Source organism: Ptychodera flava, chromosome 7 (assembly GCF_041260155.1).
Source record: "Ptychodera flava strain L36383 chromosome 7, AS_Pfla_20210202, whole genome shotgun sequence".
Lineage (NCBI taxonomy): Eukaryota > Metazoa > Hemichordata > Enteropneusta > Ptychoderidae > Ptychodera > Ptychodera flava.
Window position 1 is genome coordinate 13,667,631 of NC_091934.1, and position 18,256 is coordinate 13,685,886.

Here is an 18,256-nt window from a genome sequence, read left to right on the forward strand (position 1 = left end):
AAGCATCTTTCTACAGAAACCTGTGACACAAAGGAAAATATTGCATCAATGAGAAGGAAAGATATCTTGTCATTTTTCTATCCATAAAATAAGTCACTGTATCAAATGTATATTGTGAAATATTTGTGCATGTTGCTTTCTCATACTGAATTCTCATAGAGAGAACAGAAAAGTATCAGGAATTTGTCCTCCTTTTCATATGAAATGCAGATTTTATAATGTACACTTTCACTTTGCAAACATCAAGATATCTCTGATTTATTAAAATATGGCGCCCGAAGGCGCGCCGAAAATATGAAACATCCTGATATCTCTGATATATATGCCTTGTATATTAAAATCATGCACCTGAAGGGCATGCTGAAAATGTCTGATATGTTAAAGTAATTAGCTTGAAGAGCACGCTGAAAAAAATTGAACATACAAATATCTCTGATGTATGTATGTTTGATATGTTAAAGTTGGGCATGCTGTAAAATATGACTTATCATTAAAGTTACGCGCCCGAAGGGCGCGCCGAAAAATACAACTGAATGAAGAAATTTGTGGCTGACACTAGCATTTTCGGCAACGATGAGCCTGTGTCAAAATTCAAAAACACACTGACCCCCCTATTGGGTATTTCAAAAACATGGTGACCCCCCCTATCACCAAAGTCAAAAACAGGGTGACCCCCCCCCCCCATGAATCCACCGCCCCCCCAGGCTGAAGAAGCTGACCAGTCCCTTATATGGTGATGCACGTTTGATATATGGTGCTGTGCGTTTGTTATATAGTGATGCACGTGTTATATAGTGATGCACGTTTGTTATATGGTGCTGTGCGTTTGTTATATGGTGATGCCCGTTTGTTATATGGTGATGCACGTTTGTTATATGGTGATGCGCGTTTGTTATATGGTGATGCACGTTTGTTATATGGTGCTGTGCGTTTGTTATATGGTGATGCGCGTTTGTTATATGGTGATGCACATTTGTTATATGGTGCTGTGCGTTTGTAATATGGTGATGCTTGTTTGTTATATGGTGATGGCATTTGTCATATAGTGATGCTGATTTTTTGTATGGTGATGTGCGTTTGTTATATCTTGATGCATATTTGTTATGCGGTGATGCGCATTTGTTATATGGTGATGTGGATTTCTTATGTTGTAATGGTGATTTATTATATAGTGATGTGGACTCTCCATGAAGTGATGAGGACCATACAACCCCTATTAATCGGATGCAAATAAGTGTTTGTATTTTAATGAGAAGTCTAACATCTTGAAATTTAGTTTTTAAACGTTAACTATACATGTGATACGATGTAATGAAATCAAGAATAAGTGGTCTTATTACACTTTGTGAGTTTATTGATAAAAAAGAGTTGGTCTCTAAATAAACGCCTGTAGGCATAATATGAATTTTCCTGTAGGCATGGGCCAACAGATTGAGCATGCGCATAATGCTTTCACTGCTCATGGGGAGCAAATGCGTGCACCCTTTTGAGCCTTCCTTTGCCCTGCTGCCTGCCATGCACACAGCTTCTTACACTTAAAATATGGAGAACATTCTGACAAGACTAGGTCTGTCGACCTTGTGGTCTGTTTTCAACGAAAATGGCATCACCCCACGAATGGTCGACAGAATGTCCGATGATCAACTCAGACGATTCGGTGTGACCAGGTTCGGAGATCTCTTCAGTCTCCGTGAAATGTGTGATGAATATAATATGGCTTCTACGTCGGGTTCTTCTGAAAGTGCAGCAGCAAGAGTCAGAAGAGAGGCTAACATGTTGTTTAGCCCGGCAAACAGACAGGGTGGTGATAGGTGGAAGGGGCGAGGGCGAGGCAGCCGGGCTAGAGCAAAGAGAGCAAAGAACGTGGACTCTGCGAGTCATGTGCTTGTCTGACAGACTAGCGAAGACAATACAACGAGTTTGGAGCGGCAGGTACTGTTCAAAGCTGGACTGGGCGAGAAGAAAGTAATTTTTTATGAGAATGATGAGGAACAGGAGGTGATGGACAAATCGTGTCTGCTTATCCGCAGTTGAGGGACTGCGGGGGCTTCGAAATATTACATTGCATCTTGAACTGCCGGGAGTTGCACGAGTTGAAGTGCCGCTGGAGCGTGCCGGAGTTGAAAGGGCATCTTGGCGCGCAAGCAAAAGTATACGTAAGACCGATCCAGAAAAACTTGAGCACCAAAGCTATCGATGTTGATAGTGCCGCTACTTCAAGTACCTTAAAGGAAACCTGCAGAGGGTGTAGCTCAGAGTTCCCTTTGCACGACCTTCGTAAACATGTTGAGACCTGTACTATGCTCGGAAGTTCTGATTCCGAGGATGAGCTCCCGCCAGCACCACTTGCACTGCCAGGAGATGTACAAGAAGTACCGGAAGCTGGACATGCTAGCGGTACACGAGAGCAAACCGTCGCTGAAACGCGCGAAGATGAACCCAACGTGATAGAACCCGGTAGTATTGAAGGAACCGTCGATCTGACTGAAAGTGAAGTTGGTGACGTAAGTAGCTTACAATTCGTACAGATACAACAAATTGATACATTTGCAACAAAATGAGTCTTTGATATACAGCGCGCGCGGCGAACGTTTCCCATACACTGTCTAGTCTACAATCATGACAGTCGTTTCAGCATGCCACTCATGCACAACAAGCTTGACGCCACACTATAGCTGTAGTACATCATCAAAGTTTTCTTTCAGCTAATTTTGTGTACTTTGATTTGGGAAATACAACTCAGATAAAACTCATTGGCATATTTTTCTCGAACAATCCTCAACATCAACCGGACTGACGCTGGGCGTGTATGATGTCGTCCGGGAAATTAAGTGCCAAAATACAGTGAATTATTTCAGAAACACTGGGTGTGTTATTCAATGGCGCAAAATGTACCGTGTTGATTGAATTGCACTTGCATGTGCAAAATCAACACTTTTCTTCAAGTCTATTTTGTAGCTCAGAGAAGTGTCAATTGAGAAAATTTCATTTAGCTGAGACAAAAGAGAAAGCGGGATTAAAGTTTCATGCAGGAGTGTTTAGCATTTTCTGCTTGACAATATATCAGTGTTGTATCGTGTCAAACTTGTTGATAGAGTAGACTGCACTGGCAATGCTACAGACTGCATGCTGAAGGAACTGTTGTCGTGATTGCTGACATCGAGAGGAGAAGAACATTTTTTTTCAAAGAATTTACTTGTTTCTTCATAATTTTCTTCCCAATTCAAAAGTAAACACCTAAAAGAAAACTGGTAATGTGCATAGTGCAGTGTTAAGCTTGTTGTGAGTGACATGCTGAAACGACTGCAGTGATCGTGACGAGACAGTGTATGGGAAACGTTTGCCGCGCGCTGTAATCTAACACCAACCAAAGACGAAGACTGAATTTGTTGCAAATGTTTACTTTTCTAATGATAAGCAACATGTGGACTTGTCGAGCTCTGCAAGGCAAAACGGACACTCGATCAAATTCCACTGTAATACGTGTAATTCTATCATGACTATCAGCGTTTCCGTTAACGCAAAATCCTGCGTATTTTACGCAAAATTGTTCTGAAATACGCAAAAAAAATCATGACTGCGTAAACTAATACGCATTGAGAAATGCCGCTTGGCCTGTACTGGATGCATTGCCTGAACGTGGTTCAATGCACGACAAAAATAGAACATATACACCTGCTTGCAAGTGACATTTATCATGATATTGCAACATTTTAGACTTTAGCGGACCGCAACTGTATTTCATCACCACAAAGCATCATGTCAATCAGTTACGTTATATGTACAGACAATGACGCTACAGTTGCAAAGAATTCAAGAATCCATCGAGTCTACGTTGTTGGTAACACAATACAGTTAATGGTCATTACGTCGCATGTTATTTGGAAAGTGTTTACGGGTGACTCTGTAGGGTTGCATCTTGAGAGGTCCCGCTGGACTTTGATCGGTATCTGCTTTTTGTTGGCCCTTTGAAAACACTAATTTCATTGTCAGAAAGTATTTTCTTTGAACATGAAGTCATTAGGCTGCTCAACCATCATATACGAGACATGCATCACGGCAATGCAAGCGTACAGCTACTATACCTTGAATCCCCCCAGGTTATTGTTTTTTGTTAATAGAGCATGCGCATTAAAGGAAACCCAAGTTCGACAGAAAAGACTGCCCAACTCACCGATTCCCACCGACACCGTAGGCGCTGTTGATACATTTTACGCAAATAAAACCAAGTTGCGTAAAATCATACGCAAGTTTTGAAATTGTAACGGAAACGCTGGACTATCAAATGAAGTCAATTATATACTGTGAGGTGGGGTGTATGTGAACACAACGACCTGTGTACTTGAAGTAGGTTTTCATTGGGGGGGGGGGGGGGGAGGATAGCAATGATAGTAAACCGACTTCATTTGATAGTCATGATAATGCAACATCTCGCTGTTATAAAATAGATTCATTGATTTAAAGTCAACTAAGCTTCTACTTTTCCTTTTCCATACAAGCAAATCTCATAACTATTCGCACATTACTGATTTTTGGTGATTGTCCTCAGTTTATTTCAATGTGGCCGTGAAAAATCATGAATCAGTCAGACTTTTGTTCTGCAATGTGGATGTAATCTATTTACTATTCAACAGTGAGTGGATTAGGTACTGGAAGCTATAGTATTTTGCTGGAAATCAAAATTTTGTAATACACTAAAATAAAATGCCTTTACTATATGCTAATAAATTTTAGATCAGGCCTGGTAATCTGTTTCTGCAGGAAAGCACTTCATTGATGAGTTTAATCTCTAAATTTTCAGAGACATCTATTGATTGTTTTATCCAAGTTCCACTATTTCAGTCTCTTGTGTCATGTTTTTATTATGTTCATGGGCATTGCAGTCATGATTACTTTCTGATTTTATTATGCTCCAGCAAAGTTTATCAAACTGCACACAGCCAGTATACTATTAAACATGCACTGTATAAAGTTTCATGAAGGGAAATAGTTTTGTGAGTCCTGTCTTACTTTAAATACCTAAATTTATGACTTTTGCAATCTTTTTTTCTTGTTTCAAAAATACTAATGTGTCCATCAAACTGCCGCAGTATGCTGAAATACCAATCATATCTTTCAGTGTTTCATGCTGCCAGTCTTTACAAATCCTAGGTTTGTGCAGGATTTTTTGTTGATGCTTTCTTTGGATAAAAATAAATAAATATTGCACATTGGCTCAAACTTTGATGTAAGATGTTGACATTTATGAGCTACATAGATATATGCAATTCAATTATTATTGATGGACAATTATATTGTACATGCAATGTCTTATGTATAAATTATGTAGATTCACAAATTAATGGTAACGTTTTATTAATTCATCTTTAACAGCCCACATCTGATGATGAAGAAACAGTTGACACAATTGTCAACCAAACCATCAAGTACTGTCATGAACACAATATTTCAAACCCAATAGAAGTATTAAGATATTTTCAGAGAGTTATGGTGACCGGCAGAGCTTTAGAAGTGGAATCTGAAAGTCAGACAGATAAGGTGAAACCAACTTTATCATGGTGGACAGGAGAAAACTTATGGAAACTGCATTCGAAGAATTAGTTCTATTGAAGACTTGCGTACAACCCTTGAGGTTCAGTTTTATGAGGAGGTGAGAACATGCTGTGCTTCATTTTAGTGCATAAGGGCATTTAACGAAAATTCTTTGTTTGCCTTCCTTGGATTTTGCCAGCAAGGGAAAAAATGACACAAAAACAAAAGTGTATTAACATAAGGTCAATTATTAGTTGATTTCTTTTGGAAAAATAATATTATTATTTGTATAGGATTAATATTGTGTTTGTTTTCTTAATTTTCTTTTAAAACCTACCAGCATGTGGACAGCAAACAAAGAATTTTATTTAAAGGGCCTAACTGACATCCTATATCCAAACATGAGACTATGTGCCCCAGGGTATGTGACCATTTTCCTGATGTCAGGAGGGGAAGTAGTCACATGCCTCAATGGCACATAGTCCCTGGTTTGGACTATAATGTATGAAAATCCGGTCACGACATGCCACATGCAACCTGTGACTTCAAAACTGCGACCTGCGTCCTGCGTGTTTGTCAAACTGCGACCTGCATAGGGTTAGTGTTAGGGTTAGGGTTAGGGGTTAGGGTTATGGTAGCGTTAGGTTTAGGGAAGTCGCACCCCCAACCAGAAGACAAGTTTTGAGCCTTGCCTCTCCCCATGCCGCCGGCCAGGGAAACGTGTAGCTAGGGTACCGGGTTAGGTCGCAGATCACAGTTTAAAGACGCAGGCCGGGGACGCACGTACCGGTCACGACATGCGACCTGCGTCCCCGGCCTGAGTCTTCAAACTGTGATCTGCAACCTAACCCTAGCTACACGTTGCCCTGGCCGGCAGGGTTAGGGAGAGGCAAGGCTAAAAAAAACCTGTCTTCTTGTCGGGGGTCCAACTTCAGGGTATGGTTGCAGTGGGCTCTCAGCCGCAGAGATGCGTCGGCTCTTGGCGGCCCAACGTTGCTCTGGCCGGCAGCGTTGGGGAGAGGCAAGGCTCAATACAAAACTTGTCTTCTGGTTGGGGGTCCGACCTCCGTAACCCTAACTTAAACCCTAAACCTAACCCTAACCCTCAGACCCTAACCCTAACCCTAACCCCTAACCTCTAACACTAACCCTACGCAGGACGCAGGTCGCAGTTTTGAAGTCGCATGTCGCATGTCGTGACCGGATTTCAATAATGTTTTAGATAGCTCACTTAAATGTAAATATCTCGAAGTGAGAGCTCACACAGTGGTGTGTCTGACTGTATGTATGTAGGCAAGTATCTATGTAGGCATGTACGTATCATGTTGTTCGATGTGTGTTCGAGTCGGTCAAGTTGGTATGTCGTCTGTCTGTATGTATGTATGTATGTATGTATGTATGTATGTATGTATGTATGTATGTATGTATGTATGTATGTATGTATGTATGTATGTATGTATGTCTGTCTGTAAGTATGTGTGCCTGTCTGTATGTATATATGTATGCCTGTATGTGTGTATTATGAATGTACGCATGTATGTATGTCTTTATGTATCAATATCTGTCTGTATAATATATATATGATTGGCAGAATAGGGAAATATTGTTTGTAATTAGAGATCTATATTCTGAATGACTGCACTAAATCTAATGACACTTGTTGCAGATGTCGATCATACAAAGATTAACAGTCAAGAAAGGCGTTTTGATATTAGCAGTATCAATAGCTAATTATAGGCAGACTCTTCTGTACTGAACATGAGGATATTTTTGGTTCACATATGGCATTCTGACTTTTTTATGTCAACAGCCATTACTCAGACATGCTGGACCAGTTTCTTGCATATAATTTGAATTTTGACATTAAATAGCATACCTACTTCTGTCCAACTTGGTAAAAGGACATACAAAATTCTGTCCAACTTGTTAAAAGGACATAACCCTATGCCACTACTTGTTTACAATCCAATCCAATATGGGTATCAGTCACAGACAAGGCTTTGGTACCCACATTCCTTGTTTCATGCGCATCATATCAACTTCAATTTTTTGTCACTGCTAGTGACAAATTCCTAATTACATGGGAGACTATGTCATTGTCAATGACTTGTTCTTGTGTGTAGCAGGTTTAATGTGTACATGCTGGTACATTCAGGAGTAGAGATGAGAGTTTGTTCAAATGAGCATGTTTGTGTAAAAAGTATGCAAATGAGGCAAAAAAGGCAAAATCTTGCAAATGAAATTGATACTTAAATTTTGGAACCACAGGCCAGATTAGGGTGAAACTCCTTAGGGTTGCCATAGACATTCAAGTTTAGGTGAAGTTTTCATACTTGTAGTTTTGAGACCTCTGTTAGGTTTCTCCAAACTGGTCAAATTTTAATGTTTTTACTTTTTGAGCAATTTTTTCTGTTTTCAGTAAAAAAATCAATTCTCTGAAACTTGGTGTCTGTTACTTTTCTTGTAATGTATTTGTAAAGTAAAATATGCATTTTTGCAACCAACAGCGAGCTCGTGATTATGGTGGCCCAAGAAAGGAGTTTTTTGTTTTGATCCTAAGAGCAATCAAAGAGCATTATTTTGATGAAGGGCTCAAAGTTCATCTTCAGAAGAGATTACCATACAGTTGGAATAGTTATAGGTATGTTGTATAAGTTTCTTAATTTTTGAGCACAAAAGAAATAACTATCAAAGAAATAACTATTAATTATGGTACTAGTGCTTAATGCAACATGGGAACCACTGAGACAGATGCTTATATCGTCAAAGCCCATCATTACTGAAAGACAAAGTGATGTTCTTTTATGAAATGAACATTCATACCCATTACTTGAAAAGCTCAAGCCACATGTTACATACACAATACATTAGTGATATGGTACAGTAATCATTTATTGATAGCATGTAGCTGTTTTGAGTTTGCACCGAAATTGTACACAATTTCTCACAGCTCTCCGGTAATGTGTTATACATTTTTTCAGGTAATTATTGCATTGTTATTTATGTTGATAGGTCTAAGTATTCTACAAAATGGAAAACTTCCCCAGTTTATGAACAGCAACACTGTTGAAGAGTTATTCCATAGCAGTGATCCATCTCCATGTATTCTTAATTTGCGTAATGGTCTTGCCAAATTAGGAATCTATCAGGTACTTATATTCTCCATTATTTACTTCACATACAGAGTGATACCAAAGTTTGGAACAGAATATGATATGCAACCATTCTCATTTGAGCAAACACCATAGAACCATTCATAGTTTTGACATATTTCAATAGTGTTTGGGAGAGGAGATGGTGGCTAAAATATCAATGCATGTTAAAAGTGGCTAGACTAATTCACAGATTTTTAACATTTTTTCTGAAACTCATCAGAAGGACAGATTGATGCCTGTAGTTTTGATTGATGAGTGGATTGATGACATGAATGAGATTATATTCTGCTCACAGTCACTATTGTCACGATTTGATTTCACGTTTCTTCTTTACACTAACATTTGCTGTGAACAATAACCTAATTTTTCATAATTAATGTGCTTTTTTCCGGTTATCTGTGCTAAGTACTTCAAATGGCAACATAGTTTATATTTTGTGAATTTCTTTCTATCAGTGAGTATGTCAGTTGCTGTAGCCAAATGTTACAGTTTCGCATATGTCATTGACAATTCCTGTGTTATTAATGGTAGGTCAATAAAATAATTTCAAAAAATGTCTCTTCTTCATAGATTTGTGTTGGGATTCCAACCTTCATTCATCTTTTTCAACCAAACCCTTCAAGTGCTTTAACAGTCAAAAAGGTGGTCACACTATTGACCCCACTCTTCAGTGAAGAGGGTTCCAACAAAAGAACATTTGAAAGTAAAGTATATTCACTGTTCTTAAAGTATCTCAGGGAAGTTGCAAGTAAGTTGTACACTATACATATGTAACAATAGTCATTCAAGACATGTACTCATATTTAAATTCTGCTGTCTATGCTGTCAATATTGAATTTCATCATATCCATCATCTGCCAAGCAGTTTGGTACAAATTATGTAATGTTTCTGATGTATCATTTGATAAGGTTAACACAGTCACAAAATTCATCTGAAAGCTAACTATATAGAATTGCTATGAATGTTAGTGTGCAACAGTTCTGTTATGCCACAATCCTTATTTTGGTAGCTTGCAAAACACTGGAACCCCAAGTTGCTATTTTGACCATGTGCATGCCTTTTTGTCTGACCATTTGTCTGTTGGTCCAGTGTGCATTAACAGACTTTTTCCAGCGAGAACTTGAGAAACTTCACATTTGTCCAATGTCATATAATGTGGTGTATTAGAAACGTGTAGAACTGATTAAAATTTATGGGCTTCACATGCAAATGTGTGTGTTTTATGAACTCCTTTAAATTACACCATATCTCATAATTTGCCTAAACTTAGTTTATGTTATATATTGCATATGTATTCATTTGTTCATTTGAATTGGTGGTCTGAGTGACAGCGCAAATCATTTTTATTTCGACATTTTGGCATGACCTTTGAATATTAGCATCCATAATAGATACTGATATCAAATTATTGATACGATGAACAGACTGCTGTACTGTTGATGTACATATAAATTTTATTGTACTGATCTATAGTACACATTCACGTTTGCCCAGTGTTTTCAGATCCTTCTGAGATAAGTCTGATAAAATATAAGGATGTGACATTTCAATGAGTTATATGAGATATCCCAAGTCACATGCAACAATCAATAAGCACAACTACTCCAAAATATATTTAAAACATGTTATGTTGTGAACAGGTGAAAAGTGAACAATGGACAAAGTTAACCACTAGAAGTGAAAAGTTGAATAACAATAAATTAACTTGTGGTGCGAACATGTACTTTTGAGAAAAAGATGTAAAAATTATTAAACAAAAAAGTAGGTGAGAGCATTAGTGCTTATGGGATTATCCTAATATTGTATACTGGAGACAACTATGAGTTAGTATAAGGATTGCATGAGCTAACACTCAAATTTTATGTTGACATTCTGATTTGGTGCAGGGACAATATAGTGGGATGTACAGAATCATATCAATTTGTTTCATGATACAATTAAACATTAAGTCTGCCAGTTGGCCATTTTGTTTTTTTCATGTCAAAAATTCCTCAGACATGACTGATTCAATCATGATTTCCTACAAAGTTGTCTAATATGTTCATCAAATGGTGACTTTGTCATTGCTTATGTCTTACTCTTAAATATTTTGAATTGTTCTAGGTGGCAGAAGAAATCGAGTGTCACTTTCAAGTGTTATACAGTTCACAACAGGGGCTGACGAAGAACCTGCCCTTGGATTTGTCATCAACCCAACAATTTTGTTTGTTGAATTCACAATCTCATTTGTACCAACAGCTAATACCTGCATCAACTGTTTGAAGTTACCTAGGCCATCTCTTAGTTGTCCACTTCCATCCAGTGCAAGATTATTTCACTTGTATGATTATGCATTCACCAATGCTTTCTTTGGTAATGTGTGAGGTCATGTGTCATAGTCATAATTGCTTAGATAAGTGAAATACCGGTACTTATCATAGGGAAAAAGTCAGTTTTGTTCTGATTACATGCATGTTCACATGATGTGATCAGCAGGAACATGAATTTTCAGATCTTTTGACAAAAGTTATGAAAGGCTACTGCCATAGCTTTCCATGTGCATTTATGTTGTGTGCAATTTGCAGAAGAACCGGCAGATATCTCAAAACATTTTCGTTGAGGATTTTCTCAAAATGTATCTTTCAAATTTGATGCAGAATCACTTATTTGTGTTTCTCTTGCTTTAGTGGTGTTGGAATTTTTTCAAATTTGATTTGTATTTGATCATAGCATTGTTACTTTAAAGAATTTCATTGTCAGTGTATCAGACAAGAATTGCCTGATGTCAGGGGAATTGCCAAGTGGAAGGCAAGGTTTAGTATTGTGTGATAAAAAAGTACAATTTCATTATTTTTTAGTACCCATTTACTTTATGTGTTCACACAAGTGAAAGCTTATATTGCAAATATACTGAAACAAAGAAGCATTTTCAGGTCATATCTGATCATTGTGTGGTTGTCTAATTCTTGACAACCACACAATTGGTGATTGGGTCCCTATTAGCCATGGATCCCAAAGTTATCAGTAATTTTGGCCAAATTTAGGGATAACCATATTTCTCCAAATAATGGTGTGGTTCTGAGGTTTATAACTTCATTACAGCATTTTTGTCCTAGATTTGACATAAGACCTCTAAGAACTTTGTGGCTCTTGACCTCAAATGTTCTTGAAATAATAATAAGCACAGTTAAGCAAGTTTGAACCAGTTACATAACCATGTTTATATGTAGGCACATATAAACAAACATACAGAAAGCTCTTTATTGTATGCACCCAAATGCAGATGTTGAATTTTAAGGTGATTTTATGTGCCCCTCAACCTCAACATTAATGATTATTGTTGAAGGGGTGCGTTCGGTGATTTCTTCCACAATTTTTCCTTTTTTTGCCTCCTTTTTCCTATATTGCTGTCTGTTGTACTTAATTGTGTCATTATTTTGCAACCAGGACAAGATTTGAGTAGTTCTTACAAAAAATTATGTTTGATAAGTATTTGATAAGTATTTGATTGAACATTTTGATGTGTAGATTTGTTACCTGTAGAAATTTGTATTGCTGAATCAGATGCCCTTTTACATGATTTGTAGCATGAAGATGAAAACACTGTTTGAGTACCAGACATTGAGCTTTAGTAGTAGAGGTAGATTTATGCCTTAAAGTTAACTATTAACAGTTCTAGATCTAATATATCGTCGTGGCCAAACAGCATGCGATAAAATGTTAGGCAGAAGCAATCTTGTCTCCTGAAGTATTGTAGTTTTATTCCTTTATTTCTATATTCATTGTGTTGTAAGGGACCACCATGCATGTGTCCTAGTGTAGTTCAAGAAGTATCAGAACAGCTTTTCAGTCCCCATGGACACCGTTCGGGTGGACGTATAGGTTTGGTCATGTCTGTCCGTCCGTGCGTCCGTCCGTTCATGCAGATATCTTAGAGATGCCTGGAGTGATTTCATTCAAACTTGGTACAAGGATTACTTCATATGTCATACATATGCATCTTGATCTGTTCTGTGATACAATCCAATATGGCCGCCATGCGGCCATTTTATTATGATTTTTTTCATGTACAGAGCCATAACTCAGACATGTTTCAACCGATTTTATTGAAAGTTAGTACAAGGACATTGACCTATGTCATACATATGCCAATTGATTTGTTTTATGATATGATCCAATATGGCTGCCGTGCGGCCATTTTGTTATGATTTTTTAATGTGCTGAGCCATAACTCAGGCACATCTCAACACATTTTATTCAAAGTTAGTACATGGACATTGACTTATGTCATATGCATGTTGATTTTTTAGACAGATTAAATATGGCTGTATGGCGGCCATTTTGTTACTTTTTATGTACTGAGCCATAACTCAGACATATTTCTACCAGTATCATTCAAAGTTTGTACAAAAACATTGACCTATTTCATACATATGCACATCAATTTGTTTCACGGCATGTAGCAGTATTATGTCAATTACGTATGTTTTGCAATGGGCTTATATGTCAAGAAATACTGCATCAAATTTCATGAAACTTGGTACAGATTTTAAGCTCACATTGCTTTAACAGTGAAAAAGACATTTATCAGTGTCATGTTAATAAATTTGTAATTGCTTATGTAATGAACTTTCCTAATTAGAGTCATATATCCACAAATACTGCGTCAAATTTGATGAAACTTGGTACAGATATTGATCTCACAGTGTTGTAAATACTGCATCAAACTATGAAATATGGTACTGTTGATAATCTGTCATTGTTGGGTTAGTATGCAACAATGTTTGACAACATCCTGTCAATTAATTACTAATTGACTCATTAAATGACCTGTTGTAATAGGATGGCTGCCTACATTGGTTTTATGTTTTTACCACCATGGAACTCATTCTTGGCCATTGAGCGCCATCGTATTGCAGTATTTTTATCACAGACCTAATTAATGAAGAGGACTCTATCCTCTCTGAGGACTTGTACTTAAAGTACCCATAAACAAGTGGGGACTGTGTCATCAACGATGATTTGTTGCTAGAAATATCTAACCCGCGAGAGTTTGTTTTTGCGTAATTGTAAGTATGTTTGGCCAGAAGTAAGTGGTCTAAAACTTAAAAAAGCACTGTTCGATGTTTTGTAGTGAGGACATTTAAGGTTACATTTTCACAGAGTTGTTGACAGTAATATTTTTATTGGAAAAAACAGAATTTAATAAGTTTTCGTAAAGAAATAATGTTGTAGCAGATTATTTTCAATTGCACTTGTATACTGTAATCTGATTTGTAACAGACTACTTTGTGACCATGTATCAACCTGTTTCTATTTTCACAAAATTAACAAAGACTTGACACATTCCTACGGTGTTACCAAGAGCTCTTAGTTAAATAAACAAAATATCTAATAATGACCTCTGTGTTTACTCTTATTGCTGGTACCGATTGTTTAAAGTTCCATAAGCTGTATCTTTTGGCTATTTTCAGAGCTTTTGTTTTGAGGTTTCCCCACACTTTCTGCATTGAATCGCTAAACTGTAATTTAATAAATAATAATAATAATAATATAATAATATTGGGTTCTTATATAGCGCACATATCCACAAGTACATGTGATCAAGGCGCTTTTTACAATTATTATGACCCCTGGTCACTGGACCTAATATGATACCACTCAACTCCCTGGGGAGCAAACAACAGCTCACATGTGCAGCCAATAAGCGCAGCAGAGCTAAACACACACATTACAACCACTGTCCTACCAGGTACCCATCACTCCTGGGTGGGGAGAAACAATGAGGAATAAAGTGCCTTGCCCAAGGACACAACACCACAGCCATGCCAGGGCTCGAACTCGCCATCCTTTGATCGTGAGTCCACTGCCCTAGCCACTGGCCCATGATGCCTCCAATGCCAAGTATTTAGCATATCAACACAACCTATATGAGTATGATCTCCATTGTTATAGTTGAAAATTGTATTCAAGTCCGAACTAGAATTTATTTGTAAAAAATAAACAATGATCACTACCCACATACAGCTGTGTTGACAAAAAGAATACTCGAAATTTCAGCATGACAAACGGATTGGGGTCAGACACGGTAGTTATTATACAGAAGCAGAATACGGAAAGTCATGTAAGTCATGCTGGCTGTTGATGATGTATCATAATGAGTTCATTTTTATGTTAATGACATTCGATAGTTAGGCTATGAGCAAAACTTAGTGGAGTTGATTTGGTCAGACTTCCAAAATTCATTTGATATACTTTGCTGATCTGAAACTTTAAATGAGCATGACATGTTTATATCATACATTTTGTCATGCTGGAAGTTTGATAAGTGTGACATATCATAATTAGTTGATTTGCATAAGTTTAGTTGACAAGCCGAATACTTGCCAGTTGCAGGCCAGCACAATATGTAGTTAGTAGAGACCAAAATACTGGAAAAGAAAGAACAACGCATCAAGGATTTCTTCAGAGTATAATCTACAGTGGCTGTAATTGTTTCAAAATGACACATGATGTTCAAGTTATGATGTCAAAAAATCTTTTATTTTTAACAATATAATTATACTCACATCACAGTAATACTTTTTCAGTTTACACACGTGTGTACTATTTGTTGAGAACATGGGATTGAAGACTGTGTAAACATCAAATGTGATGGCTATGCACACGTACAAGTACTACTGTTTGGGTAGTGGTCAATTATGAAATTTCACGGAACTACTTGAAAATTAAACGTAAGACAATGTTCAGCCATATGTCTGTAAATGTGTACTGCATGAAAATGTTTGTGTTATAGATATAGTTTGAGAAGAAAACAGTTGTCGAAGCCCTACGATAGATTAAATGATATATCACTAGAACATACTATTCCATTGTTATGTGCATCTTGCTGTAATACACCAACTAGAGAATATTGAACACCCCATTTCACCACCATTTTTGATGAAGTACAAAATGTGTTGAGAATAGCTATTCAGTATTACTCCTGACATGTTCTGACACTATTGCTCCCAGAATCTACCCATGCCACCAAAATGGAGACAATAAAGAAACGGTCTTTACAAAATCCTAGTGCATTCAATCCTGCTAAATTATTTTTTGCAAGCCACATATCTTTGAAAATTACCGAAGAAATAAAATAAAGACATCCATAATTTCAATTGTAACCCAAATGTATGGAGTCATATAAACAGGTCTTGTCTTTGTAAAGAGTGCTGAAATCATTGTCTTCTTCCAATTTGCTGAGGAAAAATCCATCTGTGACAATATTTATGGTATTTTCTGAAACACCTGTAGGGTAACAACTATGGCGGAATAAAATGAAACAGTATTTTCATCAGAAATACGGACCCGGTAAATTGACACATGCTTTGCATTGACCACAATTTTTACAATTGTTTCCACCCTTTAAACTCTGTCGGAAAAGCAATGGTTCAAGTTGTTTTATTGCTTGGCAAATGTGTAAAAACCCTGAAATTGAAAGCTTACCTATATATGGTGATAATTTTAATGCATTTTACTTCATTGCAATCTAATGTTTTATAATCATTGAACCAGAAAATTATTTTCCGAGATTGCATGACAATTTTTCAGGAGACATGAATCTATATCCCCTGAGAATGATTACTTATTATTTCAACTGCTGTATTAAAAACATCAATGCCATAATTGTCGGATGTCCAGTTCGGTGGTATGTGCGCTGAGAGTGCCTCTTCACAATGCTGACTGAACTGAAATGCTATGGGGTCAACGATCGGTCTTGAATAGGCCTCTTGTTCTGAATCATCACCATGCACAACACCTTCGACACCATACGTTTCAAAGTAGTCACCTCTATTCCTACAGGATCTTGTAACTGTCCTGAGATCCACAGTCGAAGAGGGGACGACTTCGTTGTGCGCATTCTGTGGCGCGACCATGCCCTTCTCCACATTTCCAACTTTTCGTTGATCTTTGGCATAAATACGTAATGGAGTGCGGCTAAGTGCAATTCATTTAATGGATCTAAGATACCATTATCTTCCCATGAAGTAGAACAGCTGATAATAGAGACTTAATATGCCATCATACACATCTTTCCAAAGCCTTTCAATTCTTTGGTTATGAACACTTTTCCCAGTTATCATACTCCCTCTGTTAGGGCCTCTCTTTCTGACCATATACTCTGCTATTGCCTTGTTTTCTAATCCCAAATCCGATCTGACTCGACTTGGCAGTCCATACTTCTCAACACCAGCCATAAACAATTGCAACAGGGTAGTAGCCTGGTTGTTATTGATACATGATAAAATGGAAGGTAATCTACTAAAACCATCAATTCCTCCAAGATGATGAAATGCCACCTTACAAGCTTGTGATTAGTGTCTATGTGCCACAAATGGTTTGGTCCTTGCACATTATAAACGCGCCTCTGTAAGCGCCCTTTCTTCCTTGATTGGACACCGTTATTGTCAACACGATGGATGCTGTCTCTTAGCCTCATCCTTTGGACTTTTAAGCCCTTATCGTATAACATCTGCTTATCATGTTTTCACCACAATATGGGAATTCCGTGGTCAGCTGCCTGATGTTAGCGTCAAGTTCATCATCACATATATCAGAAAAATCCATTTTACTCAGATTATACTGCCTCATTCTGCGGTAAATGGTGCTCTCAGAAACTGACAACATTGACGCTACCTCTGCAATAGTAAAGCCTTCACCAAGAAGATGCTCTAATACACATTTTGGAATGGAAATAATGGTGCGCCACCATTGGGTCCTAAGGTTTTAGCTGGCGTTCTTCCTCCAAATGTGGTGCAAGCTACACGTAGTGCCATCATATCGGCCCTATTATGCAGTCCGAGTGTCTCCATGTCTACAGCTGATAGTTTACATACCATGTTGGGGGTTATTTTCTCAGAAGTAAATTTATCAACGAGGTGTCCCAAACCTACAGCATCCAAAATATTCTCCATACATGTAGTTGTCGCCATGATGTGTGGTAATCTCACGTGCTATAAGTAATATAAACTGAGCATGTGCATGGCGAGGCATTATGGGTATCATTTTGGTCAATAATTAACCTTTAAAATTCACTTTATTACCGTATAAAAATGCGCATCACAGTAGAACAAATGCCTGTTACTGTATAACAAAGGCCCAGTACTATATAACAAATGCGCATCGCCATATAACAAATATGCATCACCATATAACAAATATGCATCACCATATAACAAATGCGCATCATAACATAAAAGATTCCCATCACTGTATAACAAATGCCAATCACCATATAATAAATGCACATCACTATATAACAAATGCGCATCACCATATAACAAGTGTGCACCACCATATAACAAATGCGTATCACAATATAAAAGATTCTCATCACCGTATAACAAATGCCCATCACCATATAACAATTGTGCACCACCATATAACAAATGCACATCACTATATAACAAATGCGCATCACCATATAACAAGTGTGCACCACCATATAACAAATGCGTATCACAATATAAAAGATTTTAATCACTGTATGACAAATGCCCATCACCATATAACAATTGTGCACCACCATATAACAAATGCACATCAC

At 37.5% G+C, this 18,256-nt stretch overlaps 1 protein-coding gene across 1 annotated transcript; it reads left to right on the forward strand.

Annotated features, from left to right (window-relative positions):
• Positions 1-8,115: 8,115 nt before the first annotated feature.
• LOC139136265 (uncharacterized) lies at positions 8,116-11,097 on the forward strand. The gene is made up of 4 exons (XM_070703993.1): positions 8,116-8,173; positions 8,545-8,681; positions 9,258-9,435; positions 10,792-11,097. Exons 1-4 carry the CDS (start codon positions 8,116-8,118, stop codon positions 11,049-11,051), a joined length of 633 nt encoding a protein of 210 aa, XP_070560094.1. The 3' UTR covers positions 11,052-11,097.
• The last annotated feature ends 7,159 nt before the right edge of the window (positions 11,098-18,256 follow it).